The sequence below is a fragment of the Heloderma suspectum genome, chromosome Z (assembly GCF_057233095.1).
Source record: "Heloderma suspectum isolate Gila_16-S chromosome Z, 16-S_ref, whole genome shotgun sequence".
NCBI classification, from domain to species: Eukaryota; Metazoa; Chordata; class Lepidosauria; order Squamata; family Helodermatidae; genus Heloderma; species Heloderma suspectum.
Window position 1 is genome coordinate 13,888,162 of NC_139476.1, and position 22,407 is coordinate 13,910,568.

The 22,407-nt window shown below is 48.1% G+C and overlaps 1 protein-coding gene across 6 annotated transcripts in view; it reads left to right on the top strand.

Moving 5' to 3' along the window:
- Positions 1-22,407, top strand: part of HOMER3 (homer scaffold protein 3) — a 55,608-nt gene that overhangs the window by 18,575 nt on the left and 14,626 nt on the right. For 3 of the 6 annotated variants that reach the window (XM_084826305.1, XM_084826306.1, XM_084826304.1), the window contains 6 exons: positions 3,734-3,873; positions 4,993-5,149; positions 7,630-7,761; positions 8,849-8,956; positions 12,838-12,959; positions 13,713-13,869. In XM_084826305.1, the coding sequence (XP_084682431.1) occupies positions 3,860-3,873; positions 4,993-5,149; positions 7,630-7,761; positions 8,849-8,956; positions 12,838-12,959; positions 13,713-13,869 (690 nt within the window). In that variant the 5' untranslated portion in view covers positions 3,734-3,859. Of the gene's footprint in view, positions 1-256; positions 437-3,733; positions 3,874-4,992; positions 5,150-7,629; positions 7,762-8,848; positions 8,957-12,837; positions 12,960-13,712; positions 13,870-22,407 lie in introns of all 6 variants that reach the window. The other 3 variants (XM_084826309.1, XM_084826308.1, XM_084826307.1) reach the window with 2 other exon arrangements.

Here is a 22,407-nt window from a genome sequence, read left to right on the forward strand (position 1 = left end):
TTTTATATCACTCAGCTGTTACAGATTAACAGCTGAGGTTGATCGGTTCTATGAAGACCTACAACACCTTCTAGAACTAACACCAAAAAAAGATGTCCTCTTCATCATAGGGGATTGGAATGCTAAAGTAGGAAGTCAAGAAATCACCGGGATAACAGGCAGGCATGGCCTTGGTGTACAAAATGAAGCAGGACAAAAGCTAATAGAGTTTTGCCAAGAGAACACGCTGATCATAGCAAACACTCTTTTCCAACAGCACAAGAGGCGACTCCACACATGGACATCACCAGATGGTCAATATCGAAATCAGATTGATTATGTCCTTTGCAGCCAAAGATGGAGAAGCTCCATACAGTCAGTAAAAACAAGACCTGGAGCTGACTGTGGCTCAGATCATGAGCTGCTTCTTGCAAAATTTCGGCTTAAATTGAAGAACGTCGGGAAAACCACTAAACCATTCAGGTATGACCTAAATCATATCCCTGATGAATATACAGTGGAGGTGAGGAATAGATTTCAGGGATTAGACCTGATAGACAGAGTGCCTGAGGAACTATGGACGGAGGTCCGTAACATTGTTCAGGAGGCAGCAACGAAATCCATCCCAAAGAAAAAGAAATGCAAGAAAGCAAAGTGGCTGTCTGATGAGGCTTTACAAGTAGCTGAGGAAAGAAGGGAAGTGAAAAGCAAGGGAGAAAGGGGAAGATATACCCAACTGAATGCAGAGTTCCAGAGAATAGCAAGGAGAGACAAGAAGGCCTTCTTAAATGAACAATGCAAGGAAATCGAGGAAAACAACAGAATGGGAAAGACTAGAGATCTCTTCAAGAAAATTGGTGATCTCAAGGGAACGTTTTGTGCAAAGACGGGCATGATAAAGGACAAAGAAGGCAGGGACCTAACAGAAGCAGATGAGATTAAGAAGAGGTGGCAAGAATACACAGAAGAACTATACAGGAAAGATCTGAATGTCCCTGATAGCCATGATAGTGCGGTCACTGAACTTGAGCCGGACATCCTAGAGAGTGAAGTCAAGTGGGCCTTAGGAAGCATTAGTAACAACAAAGCTAGCGGAGATGACAGTATTCCAGCCGAGCTATTTAAAATCCTAAAAGATGATGCTGTTAAAGTGCTGCACTCAATATGCCAACAAATTTGGAACACTCAACAGTGGCCACAAGACTGGAAAAGGTCAGTTTACATTCCAATTCCAAAGAAGGGCAACGCCAAAGAGTGTTCAAACTACCGCACAATTGCGCTCATTTCACATGCCAGCAAGGTGATGCTCAAAATCCTACAAGCTAGGCTTCAGCAGTATGCGAACCGAGAACTACCGGAAGTACAAGCTGGGTTTAGAAGAGGCAGAGGAACTAGAGATCAAATCGCCAACATTCGCTGCATCATGGAGAAAGCAAGAGAATTCCAGAAAAACGTCTATTTCTGCTTCATTGACTACACAAAAGCCTTTGATTGTGTGGATCACAACAAACTGTGGCAAATTCTGAAAGTGATGGGAGTACCAGACCACCTTACCTGTCTCCTGAGAAACCTGTACGAGGGTCAAGAAGCAACAGTAAGAACCAGACATGGAACAACCGATTGGTTCAAAATTGGGAAAGGAGTACGACAAGGCTGCATATTGTCACCCTGCTTATTTAACTTATATGCAGAGTACATCATGAGAAATGCCGGGTTGGATGAATCACAGGTCGGAATTAAGATTGCTGGGAGAATTATCAACAACCTCCGATATGCAGACGATACCACCCTAATGGCAGAAAGCGAAGAGGATCTCAAGAGCCTCTTGTTGAGGGTGAAAGAGGAGAGTGCAAAAGCTGGTTTGAAACTCAACATTAAAAAAACTAAGATCATGGCATCTGGCCCCATCACTTCCTGGCATATAGAAGGGGAAGAAATGGAAGCAGTGACAGATTTTACTTTCTTGGGCTCCAAGATCACCGCAGGCGGTGACTGCAGCCATGAAATTAAAAGACGCTTGCTCCTTGGGAGGAAAGCTATGGCCAACCTAGACAGCATAGTAAGAAGCAGAGACATCACCTTGCCGACAAAGATCCGTCTAATCAAAGCTATGGTTTTCCCAGTAGTAATGTATGGCTGTGAGAGCTGGACTATAAGGAAGGCTGAGCGCCGAAGAATTGATGCTTTCGAACTGTGGTGCTGGAGAAGACTCTTAGGAGTCCCCTGGACTGCAAGGAGGTCAGATCAGTCCATCCTAAAGGAAATCAACCCTGAGTGCTCATTGGAAGGACAGATAATGAAGCTGAAGCTCCAATATTTTGGCCACCTAATGCGAAGAGAAAACTCCCTGGAAAAGACCCTGATGCTGGGAAAGACTGAAGGCAAAAGGAGAAGGGGACGGCAGAGGATGAGATGGCTAGATAGCATCACGGATGCATATTCTTCAAGTTCAAGAATATGAACTTGAGCACGCTCCGGGAGAGAGCGCAGGACAGGAAGGCCTGGCGTGCTATGGTCCATGGGGTCACGAAGAGTCGGACACGACTGAACGACTGAACAACAACAACAACATATCACTCAGCTCTATTGTACAAATACCTTTAGTTGTGACTGGCTTGCCTTAATTTAGTAGTAAACTGTTGTGGTTAAACACTGTGCCTAGAATGTCAGTCACCCCACTTCTACAGCCGAAACGCCACGTTACTGGAAAGGGGAAGTTTAAAAGAAGGAAGGTGGGACTCTTAAGGAGGCAAGAGATCCTTTAGGAGTTGCTCAGGGGGTCCAGGTCATGAGGCAAACCCTGACACCATGCTTCACAACTGCTCCTCCATTCCTGATACATTAGAATAATAACAGCAACAAAACTGTTCGCCAACCCTGAGTTATAAGGCAAAAACTCCAGGCATGTGCAGGGCTACAGAAATAAAATGGAGTTTGCTTCTGCCCTCCTTGTCACCTGCTGCTCCCTGGGTGGTCATTTTGGGGGGGGGCCTGGACAGAGCTCGTTGCCCATACACGCTATATAGCATCTCCTACAGAAACAGTCCTTGAGAGAGCAAAACTATACCCTGAGGTGTGTTGGAATACTGGGAGATTGTGGTAGTTGTCATCCAACACATCTAAAGGGCCCCAGGTGGGAAAGGGCTGTGGTAGTGAGTCATTTTGGCACCCAGGGCAGGTTCCCAATGTATGCCTCTCCCTCCTGGAAACCGGTACCAGTACCAGTACCAGTACATATCAGGATGGTTGTGAACCTATAAGCACGCTGCTTTATCATCTCAGGCTAAGGCACACAGCCAATAAAAAAGTTGTCTGCTGTGTCTGTCCTGCTGCCCTCTCCAAGCCTCTGAATAGTTAGCTGACATCTGGGTTTTCATCTACCATTGAGGAATCATTGACTCATAACAACATTGTTTATTTTAACAACTCTCCATACATTACATCCTTTTTCCTGTTGGGTATCCATGTTGAGATGTGACAAGTGCACAGATCACGCTTCCCTAATTACGTTTCTGAAGCAAAGCTACACCAGGTGTAAAGCCGAGTGAGCGTTAATGAGATGTGGCAACCTAGCATTCTGGGACTGCGTATATTTCTTCCTCTTTTTCCTTGGTGGCCAAAAATCATTACAGATTAACAGCTTGACAATTTTTGGCCGGACCCAGCTTTGCAGTATGAAGTGTTTTCTGCCTCCTGTCTCTTTTCTCCCCTGTGTTTTGCATGTCAACTAACAGCCAACATTTTCCATTGCTAGGAAATGAATTGCCCACCAGACCCCAGCCAAAGTGGGATTTGGGCCCAGTGAGACTACTAACCTGATGGTTGATGACCGTTTAACACTCCCTCTCGCCTAACCACCTGCCTCAATCAGTATTAACCAATGTCAACGATTAGGTAATGCCGTGCCTTAAACTCTCCTGAACTTGTGCATGTGTGTTAAAATTCAAGCTATCCATCGCAAGAGTTTCTAATCCTTCTTTTGATCAGAACGTAGAGCCGCAGGATAGAAAGCACAAAAGGAACCATCTGTAAATCAAGGGTTGTTCAGCATGGGGGAAGGGTGTTTGCTGTCGTCCTGGAAAAGGAAAAAAGCTTTCTTATTTGTTTTTAGTTTGTGTGGCAGGATACAGACACAGAGACAGAGGCAGCTTTTCTGCTCATAATGAGCAGCTGACCCCTCAGAATACTTTTTGAATAATTAAGTACAGTAAGAAGGATCAGAATTAAGGGGCTTGCTCAGACGACACGCTAACCCACACTCAGTGGTTGAGTGTGGGTTGTTTTGAACTGTGGGTTGTTTGTCATGGGAGTCCAAGAAGAGGGTGGAGTCCAGCAGAGTCCCCCTGCTCAGCCCCCCAGACCCTGCTCGCCGGCCTCTGCCACTTACCAGACTTGTTTGCTGGATGGCTGCCCGTCCCCTTAGCGAGCCGCCATTTTGTGTGAAAACAGCAGCTCGGGTTTCTCCGCAAAAGTAATGTTGTGTAAATGGTGGCCATAAAGGGGCCATTTATGCAACATTACAGAAGTAGATGGACCTTGCAATGTGGCTTGTTAACCACCCTGAACAACCCAGCAACAAACCCTGGGTTCTCAAGGTGGCTTGTTCGAGAAAATAAGCCACACTGCATGGTTAACAAGCCAGCCCGGCGGCTTCGGACAGCACACTAAGCCACGGTCCAACAAACAACCGATGGTTCAAAACAACCCACACTCAACCACTGAGTGTGGGTTGTGTGGTGTGAACAGCCTCAAGGCGTCATTGGTGGTTTGTTCTTTCAGATCGATGTGTCAGATCCTGCCCTGCTCCCTCCCCGCTGACTTCATGCAGCCCTTCCTAACTCAGGGCTGTATGGGAGGTTTCCCTTCCGCCCCCACCCAGCCAAAGTGGCTGTCTGCTTCTTGTGCTCAGGACCACACAGAGGACCCCGTGGGTCCTTTAGGTGGCAGGAACAGCTGAACTCATTCTCTGCCGCTCAGTGCTTCATGCTGTGCTTCCACCCCTCTCCACTGCAGGGAGCAGCCGATCTTCAGCACCAGGGCTCACATCTTTCAGATCGATCCAGCCACCAAAAGGAACTGGATCCCAGCAAGCAAGCATGCCTTGACGGTCTCCTACTTCTTTGATGCCACCCGCAATGTCTACCGGATCATCAGTGTGGGAGGCACCAAGGTGAGAGACCCAGGAAGCAACCAGCTTCTCTCGTGCCCGTTTGTTGTTTTGAGGCAATAAGGACTAGTAACTTAATAATCCTTATTTATTACATTACCCAAGAGATTCTCTGTTGGCCAGCTCGGTTGCTGTGCTCTTCAGGAGATAACCCTCCCGACGGCACCCAAGATTTCAGGGGACTGCTCTATCATGGTTTGAAATAGGGCTTTTAGTGTCATAGCACCTACTCTCTGGAACTTCCTGCCACTACAGATTAAACAGGTGGCAAGCCTTCTGAGTTTTTGGCACCTGCTAAAAACATTCCTTTTGCAACAGCTATTCCCAGGAAGGTAATCTTGTCCTCTGTACATCACTTAGAAATTTCTTTAACATAAGCAATTCATAAATATCATTAAATAATAACAATAATTTATATCCTGCCTTTCCTCCTGCTCCCCACTCCATTTAGCCTCACAACGACCCTGTGAGGTATGTTAGGTTGAGAGATAATGACCAGAGGCTGGAGTGGTAGAGGGATTTAAACCCATGTCTCTCTGCTCCAAGAATGACACTGCAATCACTACACCACACTGGCTGTCCCAGAAGGATTTCCTTTTCGAGCAGCATTTTGTAAAAGCAGCCTGATTTAGAATCATAATCCATAGAACCATAGGGTTGGAAGGGGTCTCCAAGACCATCGAGTCCAGCCCCCTGCTCAGTGCAGGAAGCCTGATTCCCAGGCGGTCTCCCATCCAAGCACTAACCAGGGCTGACCTTGCTTAACTTACGAGATCAGATGAGATCAGGCACATCCGGCACAGTGAGGCCATGAATCCAGTCTGCCTTCCAGATCTGTTTAAGCTGTCCCCCAAATCCTTATTTGTCTTTTTTTATTTATTTAAAAAGGATAAACCGTGATATATCCTTTTTTTAAGACTCCTGGCCAGTGAACAGTAAAGAAAACAAGCAATCCACATACAAAAGAATAAAAACATTTAAAACCAAGCTATACCAGTAAAACCAAGGCTGGTTGTTCAGGAAAAGCTCAGGGCCTCACTTGACGAGAAGCCGTTTCAACAATGAGCGGTTAGCATGGACAGCTTTTAAAAAAGTAAACGGTAGACACGGGAGTCCTCATCCAGATTGGCACCCTGCCGGTAGGTGTTGTCAGGGTGGAAACTGAGCCGATAGAACCCCAGAGCAGTTCTGATTCTGAGGAGGATCAGCGACCTGTGGGAGAGGAGCCAGCTCATCTCTCACAAGTACAGCAGCTGGCAGAGATTCCTCCTGCTGGCATTCCTGAGATAGATAGTGACCCGGGCAGTGAGAGAGTGCGGGAGGGGGGCTTGCTAGATGCTCGACGCAGACGCAGGGAGCGACGAGCAATGGAGGGCGCAGAAAGGAGGCATAGCGCCCGTTTGGCATGCAAGCAAAGGCCGCGTCCCATGGACCCAAGGGAAAGAGGGAGGATCTCCCTAGCCCATAAGTTCAGGGTCTTCAAGTGATTCTCCTTCAAACGGGGACCAACTGCCTACCCAGAGCATAGGCTGCTCTGCTGTTCCTTGCTTAGTCGCTGGTGATGGGCATCGGAAAGAGTCGTGAAAGGATTAAAGCCTTGAAAAGAATAGTTTCGTCTGTGTCTTGAGTTGGCTATTGGCATCTACTGAAAGAGGCTGCCAGGGCGCTCCTGACAGGTGTGGGGGACACGGTCCTTACCCCTTTGCCGCCTGCCAATATCCCACGCTGGATTTCTCCCTGACGCACTTGCTATTTAGCTCTTAAAGGCCATTCGTACATGAATGACATCTGTCCGGGGCCGGGCCGAAATGTTTTGCTGTTTGAGGCAAAGGACAAGATGGTGCCCCACTCCATACTATGAGCAGAAGCTGACTGTGAACTGAGTGCTGGATCCAGGTTTTGGGGGGCCTTGGAGAAGACACCCTCCATGGGCCCCCTCCCTCAATGAGTCTCCCTTCTCATGCTCCTCTTCTTCATCACTGCTACCACTGTCTTCCTTGGCAGGTGGACAGCCAGAGAGCAAGCTGGCCGTGGCATCTCCTCCTCCTCCTTCTTACCGCCTCCATTGCCTGGGCCAGAGCGAGAGGCAGGGGAACAAGCCAGTTGCAATGGAGAAGAGGAGGAGCAAGTCCAGGGAGGGTTGTCAGTGGGCCCTTGCTGGGGTGTGGGCCCTTGACAAGAGCCCCATCATGCCTACCCTAGATGCTAGCCCTGTGTGCAACAGCATTCTCCCCCACACCTGAGAGTAGCAGGCTTGCTTAGGGGCGCACGTCAGGCCATAAGGTATGCACAGCTCTATTGTCCCCCAGACAGAATATCTGGGAGGACTCAGGTGGAACAGCCAGCGGGTCGCTGCTGCTGCTGCCATTCCCCCCAGCAAATGCCGCCTGAAGCAGTTGCCTCAACATGCCTCATGGTAGGGCCGGCCCTCTGTCTCATCCAGTTTGGCCCTTAGAACCTTTGCTGCTTCCCTTTCTTGGCAGGCCATCATCAACAGCACCATCACCCCCAACATGACCTTCACAAAGACCTCGCAGAAATTTGGCCAGTGGGCGGACAGCAGGGCCAACACCGTGTATGGATTGGGGTTTGCCTCCGAGCAACATCTCTCCCAGGTAAGAAGTGGCAGGAAAGACCTCTCTGAGGAAGCCAGCCCTCCAAAGGAGAAGTATCTGTGGGGTTGGTGTGTGTATATGTGTGTGTGGGGGGAGCGGGGGGTGGAAAGCTCACTTGATGGTGGTCACAGTGCCTGCATGTTCAGAGTCAGGTATGAGCGTGGGCTGGGGGGAAGATCTGTAGACATTAAAATTAAGCTGTGCAGTTCATGTGATGGTGACAGGGTTGGACATGGAGCTGCCTTTAGCGTTGCTGGCAACAGAAAGGGCCTGGAAATGGCCCCCCATTTTGGACCCTCCATGTTGGACCCCCATTTTGGAAATATAAAATCCAACTCAGATGTGTCCACAAGCTCCCTTTTACCAGTGGATCACAGAGTGAAACTAGGCCACCTTTAAATTAACCAAGCTGGAGATAATTGCAGATGCTGTACTAGTTTATTTTTTTTTAAGTCAATTGAAGCCAAATTGGGTAGCTTTACCTAGTAGCAGTTGGAGGGAAGGAACCCTGGGAGAAAAAATTCCCAGGTTCAGGGGGAGGGTGCTGTTGCGCTCCTGTCCTGCTTGTGGGATTCCCGTGGGCAGCTGGTTGGCCGCTGTGTGAACAGAATGCTGGACTGGATGGACCCTGGGTCTGATCCAGCAGGATTCTTCAGATATTCTTATGTTCTTAGGTAGTATAAAATCATCTTCCTTCAGTGTAGAGTCTCGCTGAAGAATGGCTAGATTTGGTGTTCTCCAAGTCACACAAAAACCAAACAAACCCAAAGGCAGTTGTGCTGACTGAAGAAGAATTCCAGAATCCATATTAGTATAATACCTTTATTAGGCCAACCAAAAGATCACCAAAACTGTGCAAGCTTTCGAGTTCAGCAGATCTCTTCATCAGGCACGATGTTACCAAAAAGAAAACTGGGGGGAGGGAGAAGCATGCATGTCTTTGGTGATCTTTGGGGGAAAGTCCAAAGACGAGCTGATGAAATCGAGGCTGCCTCTTCATGGCTTGCATCCCGTTTGGAAAGTCCAAGGTGGTGGATGATGCGTTATTGTTGTGTGCTGTTTTTCCCCCTGTGCTGTGGCAACGCAGTTTGCGGAGAAGTTCCAAGAGGTGAAGGAAGCCGCCCGCTTGGCAAGGGAGAAATCGCAAGACAAGACGGAGCTGACCAGCCCCGCATTCAGCTTGACTTCCCACCAGGTAAGCAGGCAGGCAGGTTTTGGGAGTCCCGGTCTCCCTCCCGCCCCTTTCACCATCTTTCAATGTTTTTTGTTCAATTCACTATGAGCTGAAATGATGCACTGAAACAGAGGAAGCTGCCTTAATGCCAAACAAACTATAGGTTGATCTAGGCTAGTGTTACCTCCTCAGATTGGCAGATGCTCTCCAAGGTTCTAGGAAGAGAAGGGTCTTGTCCCCACATCTGCTGCTGGCAGAGGTGTTGCTAGGCACTGAAGTGTGCAGTCCGATGCAAGTTTAGACACAGAAAAGTCCTACAACCCCCAGGGTGCTGGCTGGGCACTCTGGGAGTTGTAGAACTTTTTTCTGTCTAAACATTCATAGGATTGTGCCCTCAAATGATTTCTAGGCTGCTGGAACCCTCTCAAGGCGGCATACAAGATAAAAAGCACACAAAATGGGTACGATTTTTTAAAATCCATAAAAATGTGTTTCAGTAGAATCTGTAAAAACAGATCTATAAAAACAAATAATCTCAAATAAAAGACATGCTTCAATTAATTTGTACCCTGACCCTGGTCGTCCCAAATCAATGGACAAGGTGTTTTTTTTCTAAGCTTACTTGCCATGCAGGGGAAGATTTTCTTAGGGAGTGTTGCAGCGTATGGGAAGGGAAGAGGTCATCCTTCCCTCCCCTGCTGCAATCCCCTTGACAGTCCTCTCCCCTCGTGGCAATTAAGCTGAGAAATTGTAAGGAAGCATCTCGAGAGGGCGTGGGAATGGACTCATAGTCTGAGGAAGAGGGTGAAGCAGTGGGCAGGTTAGCAAGGATTCAGGAGATAGAGCGGAGAGACGGGGAAGAGAGGAATCTGTCCAGATCAGTTGGTTCAAAGCCAAACACAAACGTCTCCGTCTGTGGGGAAACCAGATCTTACGGGGAGGGAGGAGCTGGGAGTGACAGATGCCAGAATCAGATGCTGAGTCAAGGGAGAAGAGCAACTACAGAGTTGGCCCATCAAAAGAGGTCCCTAGGAGGAGACCCTCCCCGAAGGCGAGACTAGAGAAGCCGCTCAGGTTTCGTACTGTGGGCTGGTGCCGGCTTCGTTTCAACTTTCATAGCAATAGTGCATCCATCAAACAGATCTTCAGGTAGTTTATGTAGTATTGTGCAAAGCTAATTAGAGATCTTATCTCTAGGCTGCTGGAGGCTGAAGAAGTCTGTAACCTGAACTACTGTTGAGCTGACTGATTCGCATAATAAAGGCTATTTACTAAGAGATCAACTTTGTTCCCACTGCAAACACTCCGGACACTCCGGACGGTTTGGCCCCAGACAGAAATGCACCTCAGCTTAATTGCAGCAGTGGAGACTCAGGGCTCTGTGGAATAGATATGGGGCCCATGGAACTAGATTGGGGAGCAGGGCTAGCACCGCCCCTGACTACCAGAGACCCTTTTAACTAGAGATGCCGGTGACTGAACCTGGGACCTTATGTGTGCAGAGCAGGTGCTCCACCACTGAGCTATGGCCTTTTCCCTAAAAATATAGCAGGCTTCCAGTCCTCATGATTCTGAATAAAAGGCTGGTTTAAACAGGAACAAGCCGTATATGAAATCAGGCCAAGGGGGCAGCCTCAGGTTGTGAATTCACATATGCTAACTGCCCTTAGTCCCAAGATGTGCTGGGGCCAGTGCCAAGGAGATCTCATCTGGTTCTGACTCTGGGCTGGTCCCGGCAGCTAAGTGGGTGGGAAGGGAAGAATCCAGAACAGAATGACTACAGAACTCTTGGAATGTCCTTGGGACTCTCCTCCAGTCATCCATATTCATTTAACAGGCATAAATTAATTAATTAAACACATGAACTAAAAATGTCTCCCCCGCCTTTCAGCCCTCCAACGCACTTCTAGATTAAAAACACAAACATGGAACAAAAATAATGAGATTGAAAATAAGCACGTTACGTCAATTAAATCATTAAAACACCAGCAATGAGAGAGGCATAAAGAAGTAAAATAACTGGGTCGGCTTAAAAATATATTGCCACAGAAAGAGATTAAGGGCGCAATCTTATGCATGTTTAGACAGAAAAAAGTCCTACAACTCCCAGCATTCCCCAGCCAGCCATACTGGCTGGGGAAGACTGGGAGTTGTAGGACCTTTTTCTGTCTAAACATGCATAGGATTGTGTCTTAAAACAGATCAAAGGCATGGCAGAATCAAAATGTCTTTGTTGCCCTCCTAAAACTCAAGAAAGAAAGGGCTAACCAAAACTCTTTGGGGAAAGAGATCTACAGTCTGGGAGCCACCACCAAGAAGGCCCCGGAGGCACTTCTCCTTATGTGTTGAACATAGCGTAAGAGCAATTTCATGTGGGAGGAGGCATTCCTTCAGAGCAGGCCCTTGTTATTAGACCCAGTTTGGCTAACAGGCAGCCCACAGTCCAAATACGTGCACACCCCTTTCCCGTTTTTTCTGGGAGTGCCAAGTTGTTTCACATCTGGCAAGTGCCGGTCTCGCCTCCTAAGAGGGATGCCCTCAAGGTCCAAAGCGGCACTGTGTCCTGCGCTCACTATTCAGCACGGGGAGGAGAGTCAGGTACCATTTCTTGCAAACATCACTCCAAAGCAGCCTTCCCCAATCTGGGGCCCTGGGACTGCAACTCCCATCATCCCTGACCTCTGGCCATGCTAGCTGGGGCTGATGGGGGTTGGAGTCGGAACCATCCCAAGGGCACCAGGTTAGTGGCTTCTGTGATGCTTCTGTGTTGCCGGCTTTCTTATCCCTCTGGGAGACAGAGTGGCTGTTCCCGGCCTGCTGGGGTGTGATGGATCCAAATCTGACAGGTGTCCCAAAATGGGTCAGAAATGATTTTGGATTCTCTCGCTGTCCCAGCATTAGGTGCTAACTGCCTAAGAGGGGGGAAAGAAGACCCGGAGGGGACAGTTCTCAGCCAGCCCTCTGACGAGTCAAAGGATGGCTGCTTTGCTGTGATCTCCTGGGCAACAGAGACGGATGGAACTTGGGGGGTGGAGGACACTGTGTTCCTGGGGCTAGGCACAGATGGATTCACAGCACATGCAGAGGAGGGAGTGTGAACAGTCCCTTGTCCTGGAGGAGGAGGAGGAGGAGGAGGAGGAGGAAGAGGAGGAAGGGGGGGGACACTTGGCACCATGGCAGAGAGCAGGAGAGGGAGGTGAATAGAATCATTGCTGAAATACTTTTGATTTCTCATGTGCATTTGATGACTGAAGTGCTGTGTATAGTTACAGCAGAATAGTTTCTGCAGAATTTTGAATCTGTAGTGGCAAGGAGTTCCAAAGGAACTGCACCAACCTACAAAAAGGGAAGAAGAGAGACATATATGAGAGAGAGAGAGATGACACCCTGGGAATGGCGCTGGATTTTGGATAGGTTTGAAGGCCTGCCTGGTGCCAACATTGTCATCTTTTCGGTGCCAGGTTAAGCCTGCCCTCTTCTCTCAAGTACTTGGCAGCATAGAATGAGTTTTTAATCAGGTTCTGGATTGTCTTTGGTTGGTTGTTTAAAAAATTGCTTTTTTTAGATATGCGTTGTCCGTGTGTGTGCTGTCCGTTTATATGTTTTTATGGAAATGGTTTTGCGCCGTCTGTGATGTATTTTTAATGGTTTTAACCCTGGCGAGCTACCCAGAGAGTTTCGGCTGTGGGACAGGATAGAAATATAATACACAAAACGAACCTTCCAGGAGGGCGCTGGGATCAACCGCTCATGTGTATGGGAGGCTTCTGTGCATGTAGGGGCAGGACGAGGGGTCTTTTCTTCGTAGGATGCTGCCGTGGGAAAGGAGTGATGCTTGGGGGCAGCAGAGAGCAGACACCCCACGCCTCACCCATCTGACCCCTCGCTCTCCTGCCCCACAGATCCTGCCCAGCCCCATCATCAGTTCCAATGGGCCTGGAGATGACAAGCTGTTTCGTAGCCAAAGTGCTGACATGGAGATGACGACGGAAAGGGAGCGCATCAAGAAGATGCTTTCAGAAGGGTGAGCACCCGAGGGGGCTGGCCCTTGTGTTGTCTTTGCTTCTGGAGGCTGCTCAGAGAGCACCCTCAAAAACCGAGAAATAAATCAGAATTGCCAGCTGTACCTGGATGCTGGGAACATCCCTTGAAGGCAACCCTAAAACTGCCACTTGTTCAAATACAGCTGCTGGATTGTTAACTGGGACTATGGGCATATGACACCAGTGGTCTTTCAGCTGCACTGGCTTCCAGTCCATTTCTGGACTGTATTCAAAGCACTGGTTTTGACCTTTAAAGAATACCTGAAGGGCCTCCTGTCTCCATATATACCTGCTCATATCCCAAGGTCTTTGTCAAGGACCCTTCTCCGCGTTCCTCACTATCTGAGGTCCAAGAGATGGTTACTGGGGGGAAGGCCTTCTCTGTGGTGGCACCTGATTTGTGAAATGCACTTCCTGGTGAGGCTCATGTCATGTTAATGTCATTTTGGCACCAGGCAAAATTTGGGCCAGGGGTGGAGGGAATGGGCAGTATAAAACAAACTTCAGAACTTCAGAAGAGCCATGCTGTATCAGACCAAGGCTCCACCTCATCCAGCATTCTGTTCATACAGGGGCCTCACAAGCAGGACATGAACGCAATAGCTTTTGAGGTTCGATACCACTACATTTCTTTAGTGTGGTGTTCTATATATAAGCAAGGCACAAATGTATAAAGCAAAGAAATACTCATCCCACCCTGTGCATTCTCCCCACATCCCTCCAACCCACCCCAGGTCTGTCTGTGAAGTCCAGTGGGAAGCAGAATTTTTCACTCTACAAGACAACAACAACAAGCTGGTGGCTGCTTTGCACGAAGCCAACGCCAACGTGGATCAGTGGAAGAAGCAGCTGGCAGTCTATCAGGAGGAGACGGAGGTGCTGCGGCTACGAGTGAGTAGGGACGGGCTTTCTTATGCAGCTGGGGGGGCGTTGAATGGACACAATTCCTGCCTTGATCGCATGCTTCACTGCAGTGTAGTGGTTAGAGCTTTCCTATATGAGGCATTTAGCATACATGCGTCATTCCCTACTCACAGTTGTTTACGGGTTCTTTAGATGACATAGTGACCCTCCAGTTTTGCTTCTGTGTCTAACGAGCGCAGGAAAAATGCGGCATTTAATTGTGAAAGTGAAAGAAAGTGCTATTTCCTCTGGTGAGTTTGGGCTGTTCCACTATACCACAGCACAACCTAGAGGTTATGTAGTGGAAAAACAGGAAAGCAAACATTCCTCGTGTGATGGTTGGATCTCAGTTCTGTGACAAAACCAAAAGTAGATGCAGTGAATTAACAGCTGATTAACAGTCTAGTGTAGAAAAGAGTGTTGGGCTGGGACTCGGGAGACCTGGGTTCAAGTCCCCACTCGGCCAGGAAGCTCACTGGGTGACTTTGGACCAGTCATGGACTCTCAGGCTAACCTACCTCATAGGGCTGTTGTCAGGATAAAATGGAGAGGAGGGGGACCACGTGAGCCGCCTTGGGTTCTTTGCAAGAGGGGGAAAGGTGGGACAGAAATGTAATCATAAATAAATAATAAACAAACTCCCATCATCCTCGGCTGTGCTGGGTGGGTGATGGGAGTTGTAGTCCCATCACATCTGGAGGGCGCCAGGCTGGTCATATACGAACTCCACCTCATCCCTGGAGCCGGACGCAACACTGCCCCACCTGCATTGAGGTGGATGCAAGTTGGGGCCGGCCTGCCAAGACCGCTGATGCTGTTGCAGCACGAAAACACGCAAAACCCTGACCAAAAAAGAAAGAAGCCGTGCTACAAGCCCTGCCGATGGGGAGCCTGACCTGGGAGAAACGGATGAGAATTTCTCCTCCCCCTGGAGAAATTCAGCGAAATGGTCTCCCCGATTTCTCTGCCCACAAGTAAGGGGGAGAATTTCAAGAGGCCATTTGTGCACAGCTCTAGTTGCCAGCAAACCTTAGATTTTGGCCAACAGGCGCCTTCTGACCCTGGATGGGACATGGAAACTCCAGCAGAGGACCACTGAGGAGTTAAGTCAGGGAGAGCCCCATCTGAACCCTGATCATGAGAAGGTCTTCCATGTGGAGTTTTCCTGCTGGGTCTGGCCGATAATTTTGAAGGACGAGGAGCAGGAAGAAGATCCCACTTCCTCATGGTGTGAGAGTGGCTGCCTGGGGGGCAGTGTCTACCCCCGTCCTTGAGAATCCTCATAGAAGACAGGACCTGGAGGCAAAACCCCATCGCCACAGAAAAAGGCAAGAAGCCTTCTCCTCTCCACAACCAGGCCTGCCTCTGGTCCCCAACTCACAGCGAGGATGCTTTCGCTCCTGGCGTTCCTCTCGCAGCCACCGTTTTGGATGCCCTGCAGGGGTATCATCTCCTCCTCCAGACCTGCGCTCCTCCTCCAACCCTCCTTCAAAGAAGGCCAGCGAAAAGAAATGAGCTGGGAGAGTGAAGGCCGGGCTTCATCCTGCAAGCCCTCCTGGCCCAAAGTATGCACACGCGCTCTCCCCTCCTCATCTGCAGAAGCAGATTTGTCGGTGGCAAAGCCAGAACAACAGCTCATGCAAACACTTCTCTTCGGGTAGATCCTCACTGGAGGTTTTTAATTAGTGTGTTTCTCTTGGATTTCTTGCAGTTGTCTCATTGCACACCAATGCACCCCCGGCACAGAGCTATGGAACTATTTATTTACTGGTTTTTATAATCTGCTCTTCCTCCTGCCCAGCTCACAACGACAGTTAAAACCATACAGTTATACCTAAAACATGGTTAAAAGCCCACAAAATCATAGATGAGGCTTTTATTGCACACACGTGATTGGTCTCTCATGGAGGTTTGCAGGTCCTTTACATGACATCGTCAACCTCCAGGGCATCTCCCATGCTTTCTGACCTGTATCTTGCTTTTTAAAAGGTCGGAGATAAGCCGATAAGGAACGTTAATCCGATACATCGGCTGTGTGTAATTGCGCAGTTCCACTATAACCACAGCGCCATCTAGCGCCTGTATATAGAACTTGCCCAGAAAGGAATTCCCCAATTCAAAGCCCGTGTCCGCCTGTGTAAAGGAGCCAACCTTAATCCTGCAAAGAATCCAGAAGCAGAAGCCCCAGTAAGGATGCATGTTTTAGCCTCATGTGGTGAAGTTCATAGTCAGAAGAACATTCACAACACAATGACCACCACATCCCTTTTTCAACGAAGTCTTGGTGAAATAGAAATGGTTTAAGGTAGTGATGAATGGTCGCTATCCTGGGGTGCAAACGGATCTCAGTCAGGAGGGAGTTCCATAAACTAGGGGCAACCACAGAGAAGGCACTGCTTCTCCTGGATTTTGCCCATTGGTGGCACAGCAGTAGCCCTCCCTCCCCCCCACATGATCTTAATGCACAAGTTGGGATACATCAGGAGAGATGTTCCTCTGAATACTTGGGTTGTAATTCATATATGGCTTTATAGACCAATACCAAAGCCTAGAATCAGGCCTGGTGGCACCCCAGTAAGCTTTGTAAAGTTCTTACAGTTGGAGTGATAGACTCTTGCCTCACCAGCCCAGATAACAACCTGTCCTCAGCACTGAGCATTCCTTGTGGCCTCTGGTCTGTCTTCAAGGGCAGCAGCCCCATGCAGAGCACATTAGAGTACTCAAACCATGAGATTATTATAGCATGGATTACTGAGGCCAGGGTGTCGTGGTCCAGGAACAGATGAAGCACTCCTTGCCATCAAGGCCTCCAGTTACAGCTGAGAATGCAGGAGCACCCCCAAGGTACACATCTGCTCCTTCTGGGGGAGCGCTACCCTGTCCAGAACGGGACATCTATCCAATTTCTGTACCCAAGAACCAGCTATCCACAGCACCTTTGCCTTGTTGGGATTCAGCCTCCATTCATTGGCCCTCATCCAGCTCATCACCGCCTTTAGGCACTGACCCAGAACTCCGAAGCCTCTCCTGATTCAGATGGAAAGGAGAGCCAGGGTTGATTGTCATCTGCATATTGGTGTCACTGCACTCCCCCTGTCTCTCTCCCAATAAAGATTATTAGACAGGGTGACTAAGGCTGTTTTGGTGCCCTGCTCAGGCCTGAAGCCAGACTGAAAAGGGTCTAGATAATCCAGATTACGCTACTTATTCCTGGGAAGTGTTAGACTTTTGCAGAAGTGAGCAGGAGTCAGGGAGCCGTCCGCGCAATTTCTCTCCTGCTTTCATTTCCAGCGATTGCCTCTCTTGCTCCCCTGTCTCCCTGCAGCCGCTTTGCGTAGCAAAAGACACCCCGTGGCTGCTAAAATTAGCTTGCTGCCAAGGTCATCAAGTTCGACTGGGACAGCAGGGAGAGAGACAAATTGCCCCTTGTCAAGCTCCAGTAACCAGGCCCTGCCGCTGTCTCCACAGACAAAGGAGAGGTCACTGCTCAGCCCTGGCTGGTGCATCTCCTCCCTGCAGAAGGCAATAAATAGAAAACACTTAAAAAAACACACATTATGGGGAAGTCCTTGGAGCACGTGGCATGAACTTGTCATTCTTGGAGCATGGGGCAGGGAAGCTGGTCTCTATCTCCACACACCACACACACACAATTTCAAAACGTTAACCATGAAAATCTGTCTTCATCTACAAGTGTGAGCCACCTTGACCCACTGTAGATAAGTGAGCAGCCAGTGTTTGAAAACAATCCATTTAGGGCACAATCTTATGCATGTTTAGCCAGAAAAATGTCCTATAACTCCCAGCATTCCCCAGCCAGCATGGCTAGCTGTGGAAGGCTGGGAGCTGTAGGACTTTTTTTCTGCTGGCCGGGGAATGCTGGGAGCTGTAGGACTTTTTTTCTGCCGGCCAGGGAATGCTGGGAGTTGTAGGACTTTTTTCTGCTGGCCGGGGAATGTGGGAGTTGTGAGACTTTTTTTTCTGCTGGCCGAGGAATGCGGGGAGTTGTAGGACTTTTTTCTGTCTAAACATGCATAGGATTGTGCCCTTACATAGATAAACTGGAGCTGAAGCTATTTGTAGGTTGGGTGAAGTGTTTCTAAGAAAATTCTCTTAACATGAGGGTTTATAACTTTCAAAAAATTCAGATTCATATATTTTTGTTGTTTTGCCTCGTTATGTTTTGTTTTTAACTTTCCCAGTCACAGGAGCCTTTGGAGCAAGGTGTGTTTTGATTATTTCTTTCTTTGTGCAATACATGTCTGCCCCAAAGGATAAAAACACATCAAGGAAAAAAACACAGCATAAGGATAAAAACGCAGCATAATATTGGCAAACCTTCCAAGGCTAAAAACACAGCATAATGTTGGCAAACACCAATAGAACAAGAAAAACTAACAGAAAAACAAAGGGGGGAAAAAGCCAACAGAAAACGCACATTTGCAGAAGTCTTGAATGCCCTCCAAAACAGAACTGTTTTGACATGACAGCATTAGGGGGAGGAAACCTTCAGGGGATAAAAGTATTCAGTGGCACACATTGATTCTGAACATTATGCCTTTAAAATTCCTTAACAGGCATTAAGATTTTGCATGCAGTCCAAACCCCCAGAATTCCTGGCTGGAGCAGGCTGGGATAGGGCAGAAGTACCCTTAAGAACATCAGGAGAGCCCTACTGGATCAGACCAATGGACCATCCAGTCCAGCATCCTGTTCACACAGCAGCCAACCAGCTGCCCACGGAAAACCCACAAGCAGGACAGGAGCGCAACGGCACCCTCTAGCCCATGTTCCCCAGCAGTACTGATGGTAGCACAGAGCCATCGGGACTAGTAGCCACTGATAGCCTTCTCCTCCAGGAATTTCTCCAACCCCCTTTTAAAGCCATCCAAGTTGGTGGCCATCACCACATCTTGTGGTAGCAAATTCTATAGTTTAACTTCTACTGGTAGAGAACAGCTCTCCCAGCAGGGAAGAGTTCTGTCCTACTGAGGTCCCTGTAAAGCTCATGGGGCATAAATCTGGTCGGCCCCCAAGCAGGGTGTTCTAGGAGAGGAGGCACCCTTAAATAGATTGGATCCAAGGCCCCTGTGGTCCACCATGAAGTGCCAGAATTCAGTCCTTCACCTATGCCAGTCCCAGGCTGGTGTGGCAGAAACATCCAAGGGCAAGAAAAAGGTGCATCGATCACACAAGCACAGTGCTCATCCTGGAAAGGGCCTTGGGAGTGCTGGACAATCCGCTACTTCACTCCCTTCCTTGACTTACTTACATTTGTGCAGAGAGTTGTTTAAAAACAAAACAACAATCAAGCTGGAAAACCTGGCAATCCTATGTCTGCCTAGTAGAGGAAAGCCCAACTGAGTTCAAAGGACGTATCCCCAGATAAGTGTATATACTGGGAGTGCGCAACCTTTTCACCCCCCACAGCTGCTTGGGATGCTTGCTTGGGGCCGAGGACTACACATATCCCAGCAATCCTGTAGGAGGATCTATGCGGGATAGTACAGGCAGTGGGGAAATTGGTGGGAGGGAATTTGGCAGAGGCAGCCTTGAGGGGTTGTGCCCTCTGGTGTAAAGCATTAAGGTATAAAAAGAGAGACAAGCTCTGATGCTTGTAAAAAAAAGATTATTTAATAAACTCTTCTTAAATAAGCTCAGTTTATTAAAGAATCTTTTTTTATAAGCACCAGAGCTTGACTCTCTTTTTGTGCCTTCACTGTGGGGCTGTTTCCCTCTTTTTTCTACATATAGCATTAAGGCCTGAGGCTGTAGTCCTATACACACTTACCTGGGAGTGAATCCCATTGAACTCAGAGGAATATTTCTGAGTAAGAGTGCCCTATTAGTGCAGAACTTCAACATGGTTAATGCAGAAAATAACTAGGAATTTTTTTTTTTATCTTTCACTCTACCCCCCACCCTGCAAAGCCAAGTTCCTAGTCCTCATGGCTAGGAAAGATATGCTTAAAAGCACATGGACAGTGCCTGCTGAAATCTCTAAAACCAGAGAGGGTGGCTGGACAGGATTTGCATAGGTTTTGTGGAAGAGGAGCCCCATGACTAAGAAAACCAGAATAAATTTTGGGAGAAGAGGAACAATGCAAATTTGCAGGACAAATAGCAGGTCACTAAATTTGCTTTTCTTTGGACTAATCAAGAGCAGAATTTTACAAGTGTAAAATACACTTGTCCCAGTCCATAGCTCTCAGAGCGCACACCTATTTGTAACGGAGTGCCTAATCTCCTTGAAACCCTTGATGAGGAAAGGGTGCAGCCTTCAGTGGTTACAGAGAGCCCCAGCAAATTAATTCTAGGCTTGCCAGCTTTTCCCCCCTGGCTTTGTTTCACTTTAACTGCAACCTACTAATGCCAAAATGTAACAGAGATTTAATAAAAGTCACCCCCCACACACACACACTGGCCCTCTTCCAGCCCTCATTCACATCTTTCATCTGCTGCAGCAATTTCATTGTGGTCATCATCCAAGAACCTCTGTGTTTTTCCCCCTCTATGGGGGATCTAACCTGGAGATCAAAACCATGTCCAAATCTGCCCAATTTTGCTTGAGGTTCGAACCCATTTGGCAAGAAGAGAAGCCACAGTTTGAGATTAGGGGAGCTTCTGAACTTCTCCTCATCAGAATTTCTTCCTGGAACTTGGAGTTCCGAATTACCTGAGCTTTCTTTCTGAAGAGGAACCGATTTCCATTTTCAAAAGGCCTTTTTCAACTGAGCACTGCGTGTATGCCGTTTGCTACAGCTTTCAGGCCCTCCGTGTGCGTCTTTTGCCCTCTGCACTATTGATGTACATGCATTAATAAAACAGCAGACACACACACCCAAAAAAGTGATTGGTCTTCATTAGATCATATGTATACATATATCAATAACCTCTTTGCATGGTGCTTTCCCAACACCAAGAGCACATGTATGCATAAATTTAAAAAACGCTGCCGAAATTGCACCCCACTTCCTCAGCTGCATGGGAGTCTCGGAGCAGCAGTGCCTCTCCAGGTATCCTGCTTCACCGAAGACAGAGAAGCTAAAAACCAGCAAGGGTCAGCACCAACCCAAAGGTCTGAGTGCACAGGGTCCTGCAGAGAGCAAGTTAGCCAAGGAAGACTTCCAGCAACTGTCTGCCTGGAACAGAAGGCCTTTAAGGCTGAGCCTTCAGAGCCCCACCCAGGACACAGTTGCAGGCCATCACTCACTTGAGGAAAGGCGTAGTCATGAGGAGTCTTACTCATGAGTAACCCTTTACCCACAAGGAGTCTTTATTCCTTAGGCAGGAACTTCTTCATCTGGTGACCACCTTTAGGCACTTACGGTCCTTTAGAGCAGGTGGTCGCTCAGCTTCTACCTCTGAACCCTTCTACCTCTGAACCATACAGGGGGCTCTCTGCATCTTAAGGGGAAAGATTCAGATGCCCAGGACCTTATCAAGGCCCCGGGAAACAGGCTTCTCCCCTGAGATGTGAGGAGAATCCAAAAATCCACAGGGGACATGACATGTTGGGTTTGGTTTCCCTTTTGACAAAGAGATCACTGGAAACTTAGGATATTTGTGTTGATTTACAAATATACACAGTGAGCATAGGTGTATATTAAATATACAGTCAGGGCTAGAAATATTGGAGCAAGGATCACTGTTTTGGCAGTTGGCCTCTGTACACCACCACATTGAAATTCAAAGGAAACACACCCAGATGGGAGCGAAGTCAGGACTTCCAGCTGTAATTCAAGGGGTTTGGCAAAAGTGGGGCACTAGCCATTCAGGAAGGACAGCCAGTGGCACGCACACACACACACCCATCGTTGGTGGCTCATAAGTAATGGAACAAACCAACATCATTTCAAACTTAAGGATCGCCTTTAATACCTGGATGAAAATCCTTTGCAGTCACTGACTGCCTGAAGTCTGGAACCCATGGACAGAACCAAATTTCCTCCCTCGAGATGCTTTGACAGGCCTTTACTGCAGCTGCCTTTAGCTGCTGCTTGTTTGTGGGTCTTTCTGCCTTCAGTCTTGTCTTCAGTAAGTGAAAAGCATGCTCTTTTGGGTGGAGATCAGGTGACTGACTTGGCCATTGAAGAACATCCCACTTCTTTGCCTGGAGAAACTCCTGGGTAGCTTTTGCTGTATGTTTTGGGTCATTATCCATCTGCAATATGAAGCGGCGTCCTATCAGCTTGGCAGCATTCGGCTGAATCTGAGCAGAAAGTATAGCCCTATACACTTCAGGATTCGTCCTGCTGCTTTTATCAGCAGTCAGGTCATCACTAAACACCAGTGACCCGGTTCCATTGGCAGCCATACATGCCCAAGCCATAACACTGCCTCCACCACGTTTGACAGATGATGTGGTATGCTTTGGATCATGAGCTGTGCCTTTCCTTCACCATACTTTTCTCTTCCCATCATTCTGGTACAGGTTAATCTTGGTTTCATCAGTCCAAAGAACCTTATTCCAGAACTGGGCAGGCTTTTTTAGGTGTTTGCTGGCTCTTGAGCGTTACCAGTGGT